We start from the raw sequence: 17,313 nt of genomic DNA on the forward strand, positions 1-17,313 counted from the left end.
TCAGGAAGGGATGCTGAGATAAAGTTCCTTGACACCTTAAATGACTGTTTCTTGGAGCAGCTGGTCCTGGAACCCACAAGAGGAGAGGGCAATTCTTGATTTAGTCCTAAGTGGAGCACAGGATCAGGTCCAAGACGTGAATATAGCTGGATCGCTTAGTAATAGTTACCATAATATAATTAAATTTAACATCCCGGTGGTGGGGAAAACTCCACAGCGGCCCAACGTTGTAGCATTTAATTTCAGAAGGAACTACACAAAAATGAGGAGGTTAGTGAAATGGAAATTAAAAGGTACAGGACCAAAAGTAAAATTCCTGCAAGTTGCGTGGAAACTTTTTAAAGATACCATAATAGAGGCTCAACTTAAATGTATACCCCAAATTAAATGTATACCCCAAATTAAAAAACAGAATAAGAGAACCAGAAAAGAGCCACCGTGGTTAAACAACAAAGTAAAAGAATCGGTGAGAGGCAAAAAGGCACCCAGTGGAAGATAAATTCCTAATGAGGAAAATAGAAAAGAGCATAAACTCTGGCAAATGAAGTATAAAAATATAATTAGAAAACCAAAAAAAATTTGAAGAACCGCTAGCCAAAGACTCCAAAAGTAATAGTAAATTTTTTTTAAAATACATCAGAAGCAAGAAGCCTGCTAAACAACCAGTGGGGCCACTGGACGATCGAGATGCTAAAGGAGCACTCAAAGACAATAAGGCTATTGCGGAGAAACTAACTGAATTCTTTGCATTGGTCTTCACTGTTGAGGATCTTGGGGAGATTCCCCACCTGAGCCATTCTTTTTCTGTGACAGATCTGAGGCACTGTCCCAAATTGAGGTGTCATTAGAGGAGGTTTTGGAGCAAATTCATAAAGTAAACAGTAATAAGTCTCCAGGATCTGATGGTATTCACCCAAGAGTTCTGAAGGAACTCAAATGTGAAATTGCAGGACTACTAACTGTCATCTGTAACCTATCATTTAAATCAGCTTCTGTACCAAATGACTGGAGGATAGCTAATGTAATGCCAGTTTTTAAAAAGGGCTCCAGAGGTGACCCTGGCAACTACAGGCCAGTAAGCCTCACTTTAGTACCGGGCAAATTGGTTGAAACTATCATAAAGAACAAAATTGTCTGACACATAGATGAACATAATTTGTTGGGAAATAGTCAACATGGTGTTTGTAAAGGGAAATCATGCCTCACCAGTCTACTAGAATTCTTTGAGGGGGTCAACAAGCATGCGGACAAAGGAGATTCAGTGAATATAGTGTATTTAGATTTTCAGAAAGCCTCACTAAAGGCTCTTAAGCAAAGTAAGCTGCCACGGGATAAGAGGGAAGGTCTTCTTATGGATTGGTAACTGGTTAAAAGATAGGAAATGAAGGGTAGGAATAAATGGTCGGTTTTCAGAATGGAGAGAGGTAAATAGTGGTGTCCCCCAGGGATCTGTTCTGGGCCCAGTCCTATTTAACATATTCATACACGATCTGGAAAAAAAGGGGTAAACAGTGACATGGCAAAATTTGCAGATGATACAAAACTACTCAAGATAGTTAAGTCCCAGGCAGACTGCGAAGAGCTACAAAAGGATCTCACAAAACTGGGTGACTGGGTACAAAATGGCAGATGAAATTTCATGTTGATAAATGCAAAGTAATGCACGGTGGAAAACATAATCCTAACTATACATATACAATGATGGGGTCTAAATTAGCTGTTACCACTCAAGAAAGAGATCTTGGAGTCCTTGTGGATAGTTCTCTGAAATCATCTACTCAGTGTGCAGCGGCGGTCAAAAAAGCGAACAGAATGTTGGGAATCATCAAGAAAGGGATAGATAACAAGACAGAAAATATCATATTGCCTCTATATAAATCCATGGTATGCCCACACCTTAAATACTGTGTGCAGATGTGATCGCCCTATCTCAAAAAAGATATATTGGAATTGGAAAAGATTCAGAAAAGGGCAACAAAAATGATTAGGGGTATAAAATGGCTTCCTTATGAGGAGAGATTAATAAGACTGGGACTTTTCAGCTCGGAAAAGAGGCGACTAAGGGGGAATATGATAGAGGTCTATAAAATCATGAGTGGTGTAGAGAAAGTAAATAAGGAAGTGTTATTTACTCCTTCTCATAATACAAGAACAAGGGGCCACCAAATGAAATTAATACAGGTAGCAGGTTTAAAACAAACACAAGAAAGTATTTTTTCAGGCAACGCACTGTCAACCTCTAGAACTCCTTGCCAGAGGGTGTTGTGAAGGCCAATACTATAACGGGGTTCAAAAGGGAGCTAGATAGATTCCTGGAAGGTAGGTCCATCAGTGGCTATTAGCCAGGATGAGCAGGAATGTTGTCCCTAGCCTCTGTTTGCCAGAAGAGGGGATTGGGTGACAGGGCATGGATAAGTTGATGATAACCTGTCTGTTCATTGCCTTTGGGGCACCTGCCATTGGCCACTGTCAGAGGACAGGATACTGGGCTTGATGGACGTTTGGTCTGACCCAGTATGGCCGTTCTTATGGTGTTGGTGGAAAGCTTGTCTCTCGAGGTCTGAGTATATATGGTAAAGGCATACTCTGGTACAAGACTTAATCCCCCAATTTTTTTCTTTTCGGAGGGGGAGAACATGGGTCTGCTCTGGTGTGCAGGCGAGTCACCAGAAACAGATGTGGTTATAATAAGGTGATGGTCAGATTTTAAACAGTCCAGAGAGCTTCCTAGACAGAACCATCCAGTTGCGGAGACCAGTTTTATTCTGAACCATATTTGTGTCACTGTTAATCATCCAAAACTGTAAAATGGTGGTTGAGGCAGGGGGGAGAAGGAATGCAAGTTCTGCAGATGGATTGATTTGTGTACTTGGGCAGAGTCAGCTGATGTTAGCAAAATGGTTTTGTACGTGACTTCGAGGTTGCTGCAGATACTGTGGATATGAAGGTGTCCCTGTATGCTTTGCATATACTGCGGGAATTCCTAGGGATGCATGCTGGCTACTGACTTCCTTGCTGATAGTTTAATGTTACTGTTTCTGTGCAGATTGCTCATCTGGGATGGCTTGAAAGAAAGACTGCTTCTGCCTTGTATGAAGCACCCCCTACAGCCACTGTCCATGATGCACTGCAGAACCTTTTAAAGGTACTAAAATCTGGGGGGCAAGGAAACTGTTACATTTATAGCTCTAATACTTAAATATTGCTGGAGACTGTATGATATGGATCAGTTAAACATACTATCCTGATTTGGACTGTACTGGTATATAGTGCTTTTGAATACTGTATGAAACTATTACTCTACAATTTATAGGTGGGGCTGGCAGCACTGCCTATTAAGGTTGCCCAGCACTTCCTATTATAAGATCCTGTTTTTCAGTTGCTTATAACTCTGCTGGACTGTAACTTTTCAGGCTGAAATTTTTCATGCTGGGTATCTGCCTCGGGATGAATTTTTTTTTTAAAATGTCATCCAAATATGGTCCATTAATTTCTGAGAACAAGGCTAGGGAAAAATGTATTTGCCCATTTAAAAAAAATCTGATTTTTGTGTTTGACAAGCGCTCTCACCCCCATGTTTTGGAGCATGTTTTGAAATTTGGCAAGTGGTGGCCTTGGTGTCAGCGATGCCTTTTGCCATCCCTTTAAAAATCTGTCCAAATGTATGTTCTAAACCTTTAAAAAAAATCACAGTTTGCACAGGCTTGGACTTACTGGAGTTTCATAGCTAAAAACTTAAGATTCCATCCACCACTCTGAGGTTGTTCCAGCTTGGGATTGAGCAGGACTTTTCCTCAGTTGCAGATCTGGGCTGCTGCAGGCTGGGTCAGTTCTGGGTCCAGCCACCAGAACAGAGCAAGGCGGACTGCCTCTTTTGTGCATTCATTGTCCTTCATTGTCCCCTCCTCACTCCCCAGCTTAAGCGCCATGGAGGAGGAAGCTGCCTCATTTGAATGAAGAAGGGACAAGGGCTTGAGCTGGTGGAGTGGGTGGTAAATAGTTTGGGCCCATGAGCCTGGGAGATGGAGACTGGAACTGGAGGCTGGTGGGGTAGTGGGAAGAAGTAAGTTTAGAAGTTGGGGTGGGGGAGATTGAGACCCATGAGGGAGGAGGAGACACATCTGATGAGTCAAAAAATTGTGTCAGGTTTCAGAGTAACAGCCGTGTTAGTCTTTATTCGCAAAAAGAAGAGGAGTACTTGTGGCACCTTAGAGACTAACCAATTTATTTGAGCATAAGCTTTCGTGAGCTACAGCTCACTTCATCGGATGCATACTGTGGAAAGTGTAGAAGATCTTTTTATATACACACAAAGCTTTGTGTGTTTATAAAGAGATCTTCTACACTTTCCACAGTATGCATCCGATGAAGTGAGCTGTAGCTCACGAAAGCTTATGCTCAAATAAATTGGTTAGTCTCTAAGGTGCCACAAGTACTCCTCTTCTTTTTAAAAAATTGTGTATTATCTTGTAATGCTTAAGCACAAGGGGGACGAAATAGGCCTCCACAGGCAATCTTAATTCTGCTGTTTCCTAACTTTTGAGCTCATGACTTTGCAACCTTATTGGTTTTTTTAGTGTGTAATATTAGAGTAGGACATAAACATTGCTCATTAAATCTCAGGCACTTTGTGGAAATCCGAGGGGTGATCTATTCCTAATTAATCTAAATTGATATAAACTACTCTTGGGGGGATTGCACCAATTTAACTCCATCTGTTTCTAAACAGATAAGTTAAATTGGTGCACAAACTGTTTGTAAGCCAGCCCCATGTGTTAAAGGCAACATTTGTTTGAGTTGCAATAAAAAACTGTTCAAATTGCGTCCTTCTGAAATCCTACTGAATCCTCCTCTTCCCTCCTCTGTAGGCTGAAAAGCTGAGCTCAGGATTTTCCAAAGCAGGAAGGGTGTACATTGCTAAGGTAACCAGTCATTTCTTACACTGGAACAGTTCATTTTGTTTTCTTCAGTCCATATGCTTGTACAATATGGCGTGTATGTAAAGCATTTGGAGGTCCGTGGATTATAGATGCTGTAGAAATGCAAAGTGTTCTATATAAATATAGTCACTGATAAGTTAATATTGTGTGTTTTTTACAAATGGGGCAAGGACATAACAATTCATCTGGGGCAGGAGGATATGGAACTCTAAGCTGCTCTTTCTTTGTTGGTTATTTTGCCTTTATAGATCTTCCAAGGGTCACTCAGGTTACTTTACGCAGATATATATATTTTTTTTTTGGTTAAAAATTAACATTGTTAACTTCTGAGCCAAATCATTTGTTTACTGATCCTCACATTTAAGCTGTGTGCAAGAAGAGAGTCCCGGAAAGAGTGAAATACCCAGTTTGACCTTCTTTTTCCAGCATGGATGGCAATGATTAAACAGACCATGAATGTGTTGGCCTGAAGCAGAGGATTTGCTGATTTTGTTGTTGTTTGTGTTGAGGGAAATAATTGTTTTTGAATCTTTTAAATGCTAAAGCTGATGCTTAGTTCCTTTGGCCTCCTGTTGGAGTCTAGGAAATGTTTAAAGCCCAAACAGCTTTAGTAACAGCAGCCAGAGTGGGCATAGCAAAGTGTAGCTGTAGTCATTTTCTGTGAAATCACTGTATTCCCAGTTCCCAAAGATAATAATTTTTATCTGGGTAGCGTGCTAGTTTAATGTTGGTTTCCCAGCCTGGAATTTATTAGCATTTGAAACTAGGTGAAGAGTTTATTTGACAAGAAAAGTCTGTTTTATGAAACCTTGAAAGTTGATCTCAAACCAGGAAGGGAGCTAATAGGTGCTTAGAGGCCCTTGCACCTACCACAGTTCTGCCTTTGACATACCATGTCTAGCTGTATGTGCCTGTGTAGGAATGGAAATTATGTATCCCATTAGATTAAATTTCCCACCCACAAATGAGCATCACCTTCTAGTTTCCAAATCCTTTTAGTATTTACGACAGTGAAAGTTCATGTAGGTATTTTTTCCCATTTGCTGCCACGCCCAACCTGTATCTGTGCATATTCAAAATCCCCATCTTTCCTGTATGCCCCTTTTAAGAATAAAAACCACCACCACACTACTACTTCCATGTTTGATAGAAGGGGGCAGCAACTTTTGCAGTCCCATAATTGGAAAATCTTATGGTTTACCTTAATTATTCAGCTAACATTTTAAGAGTTACAGGAAAATTTCTCATGTAGGGCTTTAATGTGGTTAAATTGTAACCTCCTGTCACAGATCCACAGGATCTGCACTATGCCCCAGCTTTTAAACAGTCTCTTGGAGGAAACCCTCCAGTGTGCCCGACCTCAAGGAGTCCCACTTTTCCTTCAGGATAGGCCCTGCAGCCTCACTACTGCCTAGACTGAGCCTCTGGCTTCCAGAACTTCTGCTTCACACTGTGAGCTCTGTTCAGTGAATCCAACTGCGAGAACATGTCTACACTACAAAATAGGTCAACTTACAGCCACCGTAGTAATTTCTGTGGTTTTTCGTGTTGACACTACCCTCCTTCTGTCGGTGATGCACATCCTCACCAGAAGCACTTCCAGTGACTCAAGAGGGGAAGTGTAGGGGCTGAGATCTCAGGCTCTTGGGTCCCCGCAGAGCTCTTTGCCAGGAGCCTGGCTGCCGCTGGGACTCTCAGCTCCCCGTGGAGCTGCCTAGCTGCCACCCAGGCTTCGGGCAGGGAGCGGGGAGCCTGGCAGCTGCCTGGGGGGAGGGAGGGAAGCACTGGGAGCCCAACCTGGGCACCAGCTAGTTAGCTCTGCAGGGAGATGAGAGCCCCCCACCTGCCCTGGGGTGACAGCACAACTGAGAGGCGGGGGGAGGGGAGTGTTACAGCAGGGAACCTACCAGCATTTCTTATCAATTTCATGGCTGTGGAGGCACTGTATGGCCCTAACTACACCGACATAAGCCATATGCCTTTCGTGGAGGTGGAGTTATATGGATGTAGTAGGGCACTTACATCGGCTGGAGCAAGGCTGTAGTGTAGATGCTGACATAGGTTGACATAAACTGCTTTACCTCAGCCTAACTTTGTAGTGTAGACCAGGCCCAAGATAGACGCCTGGTAGAGGCTTGTACAGTCTTCAGGGATGAATGAACCTCAGCAAGTATTTGCAATGACACCCAAGCAGCATTTTCCAAACAGATTAGGATTTATTAGTCAGCTGGAACACAGCATTGGATGTCCTTAGGCTAGCACAGAGAGAGATTAAAGCATAGTCCATTCTAGGCAAGCCAGAGCAATTCACCAGCCAAGTTGCATTGAACTCCATTTTCAGGCTCTGTCTCTGACTTCCTTAGTCACTCAGCCTCTCCCAGAAACCAGCTCTCTCTTTTCCCCCACCTGACACATCTCTGTCCTTTATTCCCAAGCTGGGGTCCTGCTCAGCTTCCCTGCTGAGGGGCAGGGAAATCCTCCTCCCTCTGGATTGTTGGTTGTTAGGTGTCAGTGTTCTGGTAATTGGGGTTTTCCATGGTTCTGTTGGATTGTCCACTGATATAGGTAGGCCTGGGCCAGTCCTTTTAATGACCCATGCAGTCTGCTCAAACCGCACACAGGACACCCCCCACACCCAGTGTCTCATAATCTGCCCTGAGAACAAACTTAATCCTTTCCTCCTCCTCCCTCCCCCTCCCATAGCAGTGCAAAGTATAGGAGGAAATTGTGGCACACATAGGATTCTTAAAAATAGTACAGAAAATTCCTACTTTGTCATACCTCCCCATAATGACTAGATTCACTGTTATCCTAATAAAACACACACAATGTTTCTGATAGAAGTGCTTGAGTTTCAGAAGAGGAAATATTCTGAAGACACAACCTGTCAGAGAATGTGGTGGGGTCCCAATGTGCTTTGTCTCTTTCCCTATATCCCACACTGTCTTCTTGAGTTGAATATCTGATCACAGGATTTCTAAATTCACTTGATATTTAATTACTTTGAACGAAGTAGAATTTAACTAAGGGATCAAAATGCAGAAGAGGAAAAGAAACCTGCTGTGCAGTTGCTTTCTGAGACTCTGGGCCTAATGCCGAGAATTGGAGCCTTTTTGACAAGTATCAAACATGATACTTCCTGAGTTCATAAATATGTAGCAGAATCTATCCATTGACAGTTTGTGTTCCCGAGTCCAAGCTTAAAAACCAAAAAAACTTATGGCCCTTAACTATTTTAAAATGTCAACTATATTTAAAGATGCCATTAAGTGTAAGAGCCTGAAACAATAGCTCTGAGAGGTGTGAACTGACCCATCAATCCCAATGGAGTGTCAGCTCTTGAAACTAATAACAAACCTCAGCATTGCTAACTTTCACTGCTGATCACTTGTAGCAACAGTCTCTCTAGATAACATGCATCTCCCACAATCCCAAACTGCCTCCCATGACTCTCTGGGAACTAAAAGTTCAAATGTCACTATCCAGCTGCCAAAGCCTCCAGCTTTCCTCCATGACAGTTTCTACAAGGCAGTAGGAGTTATGGGCATAAATATGTAGCACAAAAACGAAAATTATGGGGCAGTGTAAAAATAACTGAATTTAATTGAGAACTAAAATCAGAAGGAATTGTATACTAATTGCATTAGTCACCTATTAAAGATTTGAAATTTTTATTAAAATTACCTGAAGCTTCTTCAGAATATATTGCAAACTAATCTAGAGCACTACAGAACCTCGAGGGCTCTGCTGCCGAATTTAATTCCAGCTTGCTACATAATACAGAGGGTCCAGAACATGGCTTCTCTTGCATTCAGCATTGGAAAGATGGGGTTAGAATTCATTTTAAGAAAACTTGGGCCTGCTTATGCCAATGGGATAACTGTTTTTGGTGCTGTTGAAGGTGGGGGAAGTGGGTTTAGAAAGTCTGTCAAGTTTGACAGTAGGTCTCAGAGCTTGGAATTAGATTTTGGACTCTTGTTCCTGGGCTGTTGAAGACAAAGGCACTTGATAAAATGCCGTGCTTACTCTGGAGGTATGGGAGTCCATACTGCACACTGGCTATTTAGGTGACTCAAGGAATAGTGAGAACAGTGAGAAAAATAGGTGCTATACTTCCAGATAAGAACAAGCTCAGGGAAATGGTGCCCATATTAGGGGAGGAATAAGGGACTGTAAAACCTCCTATCAAAAATAAATTATTTATTTTGTGACATGGTATCGTTTATAGTGCTTTGCATGAAGGGGTCTACAGGAAAGATGGCAGAGTCCTGAGATTGCTGGATGTAGGTGTTTAAAAGGTGAAAAGAGCCCTTTTCATCAATTACAGGCTGGCTTCTCCAATCCCTGAGTGGCTGACTGACATCTATTTTCCTGTTTCTTGACACTTTTCATTATTGCCATTTTTCTTTACAGTGCTACAGAGACCTGGGGAATAACTCTGCAGCTGTTCAGTGGATGAATCTGGCTTCAGAGCTGCCAGTTATCACAAATGAGGTAGCAATTTCTGCTCTTTATCTCACTGACACTCCAATATGATCATGTAACAAAAAACCCTTTAAAACTTAATTTTAGATCCACATATAGACTTTTATATGTATTTGACCTCTAGGATCAGATGAGAGAACATTTATTCAATATCATTCTACCTGTGAAATTGGTAATTTGGTAAAATTTGTCACTGGGCAATTTTATGAGATCCAAAAGCAGGTAATGTAATGGCCAAGTGTTTATATGGAAATCTTGTTTTGAATATTGCCTAAGCCCTTCAAAATGTTTTGATGGACTCCCATTAAAATCAGCTTTTAAACTAACAGTAATTTGGGTGGTAGTAACTTATTAAAAATTTGCAGATAATACTTATTTTATAGTATACAAACTATGTTTAAGCAGGCTTAGACATAAACTTCCTCAAACCCTATCTTTCAGCACTTCTTACTTAAGTGTATGGCAAACTTTAATCTATGCTAAAACTTCACACACTGTAGTCCACTAGTGAACTTTCTCTTTAAATTGTATGTTTTTGTGAATTTACTGCTGGTAAGAGTTGGTGGGTTGAGAGCCCTGGAGACTGAAGTCCACAGAAAGATTCAGCAAAGGTTCCTTATGCTGCCCTGCGTGTATATACCTTAACCCTGATTTGGAGAGTTGGGAGAGAGGTCTCTAAGCTCGCTCATTTTGTCTTCACCTTCAAAGATGTTCTACCTTATCACTTTATAGTTGTCTGTTCCTTAGCACAGACACTTGCCTTTTCATTGCATGTAGTTTCAGAATGCCCCAAGTGATCAAGCAACATAATGAAAACCATTGAGTGGTTGATACTGTATCCAAGTATGGCTGTCCTAATAGCTGTAGCAAACTAAAAAATACCAGAAAGAACAGTTGGCAAAAAAAAAAAATGGAAATACAGCTTAGTAATTTTAGGTAGGCTTCCATGACTATTAATATTATGTGACATATAGAATATGTTAAATACCTCAGGCATGGGAAGACATCTGTATCTTTTAAATTTTAGCATATGGCGTGGTAGAAGATATATATCATGCCATATTTATTATAGAATATAAATATATGTAAAAAAAATTTCAGGTCCTTATAACTTTGTTTCTCACATTTCTCTGTACGTGGCTATCCTCTTAAAAAAGGACTATATGAGAATGGCATGGTGGGGCTCCCTGTTCAATGTTTTCCATATGAATCTTTCCAGGTTACAAGTTTAAAAAAAAAAAAAAAAAGCCCAAAACCTGTTGGTCAAGCTACTGCAAATTCAAAAGTTAAACAGATTTTTTTCTCTTCATTATGGGTCATGATACATTCCATTTGCAGGATCTTGCTGTAATTGTTTTGATGATACACAAATAGAATAGAATCCATCTCACTTTTTCCTATAGCAGTCTCTTTTGGCTTTGCACTGCTAGCAGCTGTAAAAATGTATTTTTGTCATTAAAGTAGATATGACCGAATACAACAACAAAAAAGCAGATCTGAATAACATGGTGCCTTTTTATATAGCTTTCTCATTATAACCACACTTCAAGTATCACTTGATTGCCATGCATTTGAGACAACAGATGAAACTGAACTGGTAGGCTAGTATCCTCCCTTACGCTGGCCTGACAATAAGTTCACCCTGTCTACTGTGTGGGGAAATACAGTTATGGCGTGGGTATTGCCAGTTTATTACTGTTAGTCAAGGACTGATCAGAAACCCCCCAAATTACTTGTAATCAGTTATTATTTACATCATAATTATCAAAAATGCAAGTAAAGTAATCTAGACAAGTCAGCCAGATCTTACTCCTTCATTCTCTGTATTATTGAATAAACACTGACATGTAAGGCAACATTATAGAAGTATGCAACTTTGTTATGACAAACACAGTATTTTAAAATCTGTCATTAGACTGTGTTGCTGTATCCGAATTATTCGGCTGGGGTTCAGGCCGCAGGTCGGCAGGGAGTCTCAGCCAGATATCTGCAACATGCTGACTTGATAGTGCTGCCACCTCCAGAGCATTATCCATTACTGCATGAAGGTACTCAGCTGCTAAATGTTGCCAAACCAAAGGAAACCAGGGTATCAAACTGATGAATTCCAGAATGTGAATGGGAAATGGCCATATTCAGCCAAATGGGTAGCTTCCTCAGCTCAAGTTCCTCTTGACAGAACTAGGATGAAACATTTAACTGGAAACAGGAGATATTCCAAAAGAATAAGTTTCAGAGTAACAGCCATGTTAGTCTGTGTTTGCAAAAAGAAAAGGAGTACTTGTGGCACCTTAGAGACTAACCAATTTATTTGAGCATAAGCTTTCGTGAGCTACAGCTCCACTTCATTGGATGCATACTGTGGAAAGTGTAGAAGATCTTATTATATACACACAAAAAGCATGAAAAAATACCTCCTCCCACCCCACTCTCCTGCTGGTAATAGCTTATCTAAAGTGATCACTCTCCTTACAATGTGTATGATAATCAAGTTGGGCCATTTCCAGCACAAATCCAGGTCCCCCCCCACACACACACACACACAAACTCACTCATGTCAAGGTTCCTTCCCCACTCTGAACGCAAAGCAATGCATGAAAACCTCCTAAGCTTATCTTTACCAGCTTAGGTCAAAACTTCCCCAAGGTACAAAATATTCCACCCTTTGTCCTTGGATTGGCTGCTACCACCACCAAACAAATACTGGTTACTGGGGAAGAGCTGTTTGGAAACGTCTTTCCCCCCCAAATACTTCCCAAAACCTTGCACCCCACTTCCTGGACAAGGTTTGGTAAAAAGCCTCACCAATTTGCATAGGTGACCACAGACCCAAACCCTTGGATCTGAGAACAATGAAAAAGCACTAAGTTTTCTTACAAGAAGGCTTTTAATAGAAATAGGAGTAAATAGAAGTAAAGAAATCCCCTCTGTAAAATCAGGATGGTAGATACCTTACAAGGTAATTCGATTCAAAACATAGAGAATCCCTCTAGGCAAAACCTTAAGTTACAAAAAAGATACACAGACAGAAATAGTTATTCTATTCAGCACAATTCTTTTCTCAGCCATTTAAAGAAATCATAATCTAACACATACCTAGCTAGATTACTTACTAAAAGTTCTAAGACTCCATTCCTGTTCTATCCCCGACAAAAGCAGCATACAGACAGACAGAGACCCTTTGTTTCTCTCCCTCCTCCCAGCTTTTGAAAGTATCTTGTCTTCTCATTGGTCATTTTGGTCAGGTGCCAGCGAGGTTACCTTTAGCTTCTTAACCCTTTACAGGTGAGAGGAGTTTTCCTCTGGCCAGGAGGGATTTTAAAGGGGTTTACCCTTCCCTTTATATTTATGACACGCCCCCCAAATCTCAGCTAGGGTGAAACACTGGCTGGGATTTCTACCTGGAGCTCTAGGAAAAACAGAGTTAATAAGACACATGCATCTCTAAATATACTACCAAGTACATAAAGACTAACAATATTTTCCACATCTCAAGGACGATTTTAACCAGTTGATTCTGGGAAACTTTCACGGGAGAGTGCATCAGCCACTTTGTTAGGAGCTCCTGAGATGTGTTGGATGTCGAAATCAAAATCTTGGAGAGCTAAACTCCACCGAAGAAGTTTTTTGTTAGTTTCTTTGACAGTGTGAAGCCACTTCAGTGCAGCATGGTCGGTTTGCAGGTGGAAACGCCGTCCCCAAACATAGGGGCGTAGCTTTTCCAGAGCAGGAGAGTGAGTTTGTGGGGGGGGGACGGACCTGGATTTGTGCTGGAAATGGCCCAACTTGATTATCATACACATTGTAAGGAGAGTGATCACTTTAGATAAGCTATTACCAGCAGGAGAGTGGGGTGGGAGGAGGTATTTTTTCATGCTTTTTGTGTGTATATAATATCTTCTACACTTTCCACAGTATGCATCCGATGAAGTGAGCTGTAGCTCACGAAAGCTTATGCTCAAATAAATTGGTTAGTCTCTAAGGTGCCACAAGTATTCCTTTTCTTTTTGCAAAAGAATAAGCAGTATATTGGAGGAATAAAACTTAATAAGAAAAGCAGGGGGGTTTCAGGAAAGAGACAAAATCAAGGACTCATGAGCATTTACTTCCCTTTTCTGAGATGGCATAAAGAAAAGAGCAGCATGCCACAAACAGGAAAACGAGGGTCTAGTAAGGCGGTCCAGATAATATTTATATTGTGGCTTTCATTTTTAATGTAATTGCACACATTCAGCCTCTTCACCCCATAAGGTAGATAGGTAACTTGATCATACTTATGGAAGAACAGAGGCAAAGAGGTGAAGTGGCTTACCCAGTTCAACAAAGAGTCTGCATGAAAGCCAAGGTTAGAACTCCAGAGTTCCTGGTACACAATTCTGTGCTTTCAGAAGTGAAAAAGAAATAAGAAGGAAGGCTTTCTCTTACTGCTTGGAAAACCTGAATAGAATTTTTAAAACAACTATAAAGACATGTATCCAGTAGGAGGAGGGATATGAGAAGTTGATTTAAAAAAAAAAAACCAAAACCATAGGGTTGAATAAGAAAATGAAACCAAGTGAGTAACCTTTAATTTTGTAAATGGAACTGGATTAGACCCACTGGCCATTGTGATGTTTATCCTTTCTTTGCTTTCTCAGGATGAAAAACTCAAGAGGGAGATTGAGGAGATGCAAGGAATCTCAGAAGAATAAGTATTTTTTTTAAAAGCCCAGTCCTCTGATAATTGTGAACAGTACAAATTCCAGTCTAAAGGATTTCACAATCCAGATAATCTTGGGCTTCATGGGCAAACCACAGATCTTACAAAGAACTAACCAAACTGCAGTTTCAACAGCACTTCCCAAAGGAGTTTAATCTTGGCAGAGACTCACAGGACTAAACACTAATTCTGTTCATCTGCCTGCCTGTTACACCAGATATAGTCTAATGAATCCAGCGCTTGACCTGTTCAGTGCAGCAGCCATCAACTTGATTGGATTTTAGTTTTCCTGTATGCCTTTGATTTTAACATTCATCCACCTTCACTTCTCAAGAAGTATTTATTGCTCAGCTTCCACCAGGAGAGGACATAAACATGTGAAGTTCAAGTTGTGATGGGATCCTGTGCTCTATTTAATAAAATGTCAGAGGCATGGTTCTAGTGTGTCATGAAGGCAGGGAATCAACAGCCACCCTTAGCTATACCTATATTTCTTAGTAGTTAGTGACAACCATTGCTAGTAGGCAGAGCTGAGAATGTCAGTCTTTCCTTACTGCTGAGCTCTTTGATTGCTCATGGCTTTTTCAGCATAATACCAAAGGCAAGAGTTCTGCTCAGCCCCTCCTCACCTCCTTCTGAAAACAATCAGTGATCCTGTTGTCTCTTTGCAAATTCATCTGACTAGTTAGTGGTTTTAGTCATCAAGGTAAAATCAGCAATACTCATCAACATATATCTAGGAGGTTAACATCACGGGACCAGTGCATCTGCTTTCAGAGACGTTCTTCAGAAATAAGAATTTATGTTAAAGAAACGTATCGCTGCCATAAGAGACAAAGTGATAAAATCTTAAACTTGGAACACAAACTGGATTTTCTTCACTCATCAAAAATGCTAATCTTTTAATCCAAGTGGACACTTTCAGATTCTTTAATTATGAAAGATTGATGTCTTCTGCACTCATCTAAACCTTACCTACCTGATGCAAATGAAGTTGCAGAGGCTGTTCATTATCTTTGTGAAGCACTTGCTGCAGAAAGGGAGGAACCACGTGGGAAAATTGACAGTTCAGCACAATGTCTTTCCACCTCATTCTGCTAGCTAACAAATTCAAAGTATAATCAAAATGACACTTGGGGTGGGGTGGAGAATCAAGGTAAACACTCATATTTGTTCCAGTCAGTTCCAAATAGCAGAAAGTTTGTTTGTTTGTTTTTTCTCCTCTAACACTTTTTTCCAGAGGACAGCACAACTCACCTTGTTCTATGCACAGTGATTTCTCCCAGGAATCTAACTGGGCTTCCTCTTACCTTTTAATTTTTTATTTTAGCTGGTAGCTATCTGTGTGTGGGCATTAAACACTTTATTACATGTTGTATAATATCATGTCTGATTTGCTGTAGAGTGGGATTACAAAACCAAACATTTAAGCTAATTACACACCATCTAATAGAAAATGAGATCTGATTGCCTTTCTTAACCACATATACATATGTATTAGGGGGGCACTTTGGGGGCGGGGGGGTGGGGAGGGGGACAACCTTGGCTGAGTTTTCCCAGGTCCTGATAGAAATCAGAGCCTGACAATTCACCATCCTCTGTGGAGGAGGAATCGGAGGACTTCTAGATCTTTTAAGCTTTTGCTTCCCCTTTTTAGTTTTTGCTTTTTTGTTCGCTTAGAGAGCGTACTAGCTCCATCACAGCTTTGGTGAGGCCTTTTGCATCAAGCTTTCCCAAGGGCCTGAAGTCCTCTCTCAAGATTTTTGAGTCCTCGCCTGCTGGGTCGCATTCCCCCAGGGAGGGGAAATGCTTCTAGAGTCCTGGCCAAATTGGGAAGCAGGGGGCTGTTTATGAGCCCTGCTTCTTTTCCCAGGCTACTCAGGACCCATTTTAAGATGTGGGGGAGGGGATTTGTGACCCTGTAAGTCTCACTTCCCTGTTTTCCAGGCATCCCGTGGGCCTTACCCCCTGAGTCAGCTGACTGCGGTCCTCTTCATCCTTCCCAAAGACACCTGGTCCGTTATTGCAGAGTTAATTACAGCTGCTCTGGTGGGTTGGATCCCCATGCCTGTTCGACTCGGGGTAAGTCCTGAGGGGGACTGTCCCAGGTCACAGCTGGGGGACTGTTTAGATTTCATACTCTGCTTTTTTAGGCTTCTTTGTCATTCCTAAAAGGTGCTGAGAAGCTAACAGGGAGGTGCTGCAGTGGAGGCTCTGGGTGGGTTCCAATACCTGAGTAAAAACTGGCCTGGGGGGAAGAGGGGGTTTGGGAGGGAGAACACTGCTCACTGGTGCCCCCAAAAATTAGTCAAAAAACCCCTGTTAGGCAGATAAAAGGCAGGAGCACTGAAGCTGCTGTCCACACACTGCCATGGAGGCAGAATCTGGCTAGAAGTGTGAGTCTTCAGCAAATCTCCAAATAGTTAAATGTTATGACAAATTCTAGAAGAGAAGACTTTAGAAATATTCAGGTTTTGAAGGTATGGGACCTACCAAGAGAATATTCTAGTTCGGATGATGTCTGCTTGTTTCTAAATAGACATGAGAATACAATTAAAATTGGAAACTGCCAATTGAGCTGGGTGAAGTGAGATTAATGAGCACCTAATTAACTGCCCCTTTCTCCATTCTACTCCCTGGGAATCCATTCTGGATGGATGGTATTTGAATGTATGTGCAGTTGGGCCCCAGTCATGCTTCCACTCAAAACTGATGGCAGAACTCCTATTAAATAGGAGTAGGATTGGGGTGCTTGCAGAGCATTCTTCTGTTATGTAGAATAGATCCTCAAGTAACCAAGGAGTAGATCAGCTCCTTGTATGGCCATGTGATATGCTGTAGTTCATGAGGAGACTTGCACAAACGTAGCTGTCTCATGAAGAGACTTGCACAAATGTAGCTGTGAGTTAAAGGTTAGGCAGGCAGGGATTGATGTTAATACCAAAATCTGAGAGGGTTTTTTTTCCCTCCATTGGTTGAAAGTTGAATTGAGTCTTGTGGGGTATTAGATAGAATGCCTTGAAAAAAGACATTTAAGGAAGATTGGGCTGTGTGACCTCTTTTAGCTTTGAGAGCTTAAATTTCTTCATTGAATGGGGAGAGGGCAGTAATGAGGCTAAGGAAAGGGATGTCCTTTCCTCTTTTTAACATTTTAGTGGGAGCTCTAGTTTTTAGATTCATTCAAATGAT

General features: G+C 41.3%; 1 protein-coding gene across 3 annotated transcripts in view; it reads left to right on the forward strand.

The window, feature by feature from the left end:
• RMDN3 (regulator of microtubule dynamics 3) overlaps nt 1-15,581 on the forward strand; it is a 62,917-nt gene extending 47,336 nt beyond the window's left edge. For all 3 annotated transcript variants that reach the window (XM_027831532.3, XM_007069382.4, XM_037900476.2), the window contains exons 10-13: nt 3,047-3,145; nt 4,869-4,922; nt 9,354-9,434; nt 14,063-15,581. In XM_027831532.3, coding sequence (XP_027687333.2) covers nt 3,047-3,145; nt 4,869-4,922; nt 9,354-9,434; nt 14,063-14,116 — 288 coding nt within the window. In that variant the 3' untranslated portion in view covers nt 14,117-15,581. The remainder of the gene's footprint in view (nt 1-3,046; nt 3,146-4,868; nt 4,923-9,353; nt 9,435-14,062) is intronic.
• Nucleotides 15,582-17,313: the final 1,732 nt, after the last annotated feature.

The sequence above is a fragment of the Chelonia mydas genome, chromosome 6 (genome assembly GCF_015237465.2).
Source record: "Chelonia mydas isolate rCheMyd1 chromosome 6, rCheMyd1.pri.v2, whole genome shotgun sequence".
NCBI lineage: Eukaryota > Metazoa > Chordata > Testudines > Cheloniidae > Chelonia > Chelonia mydas.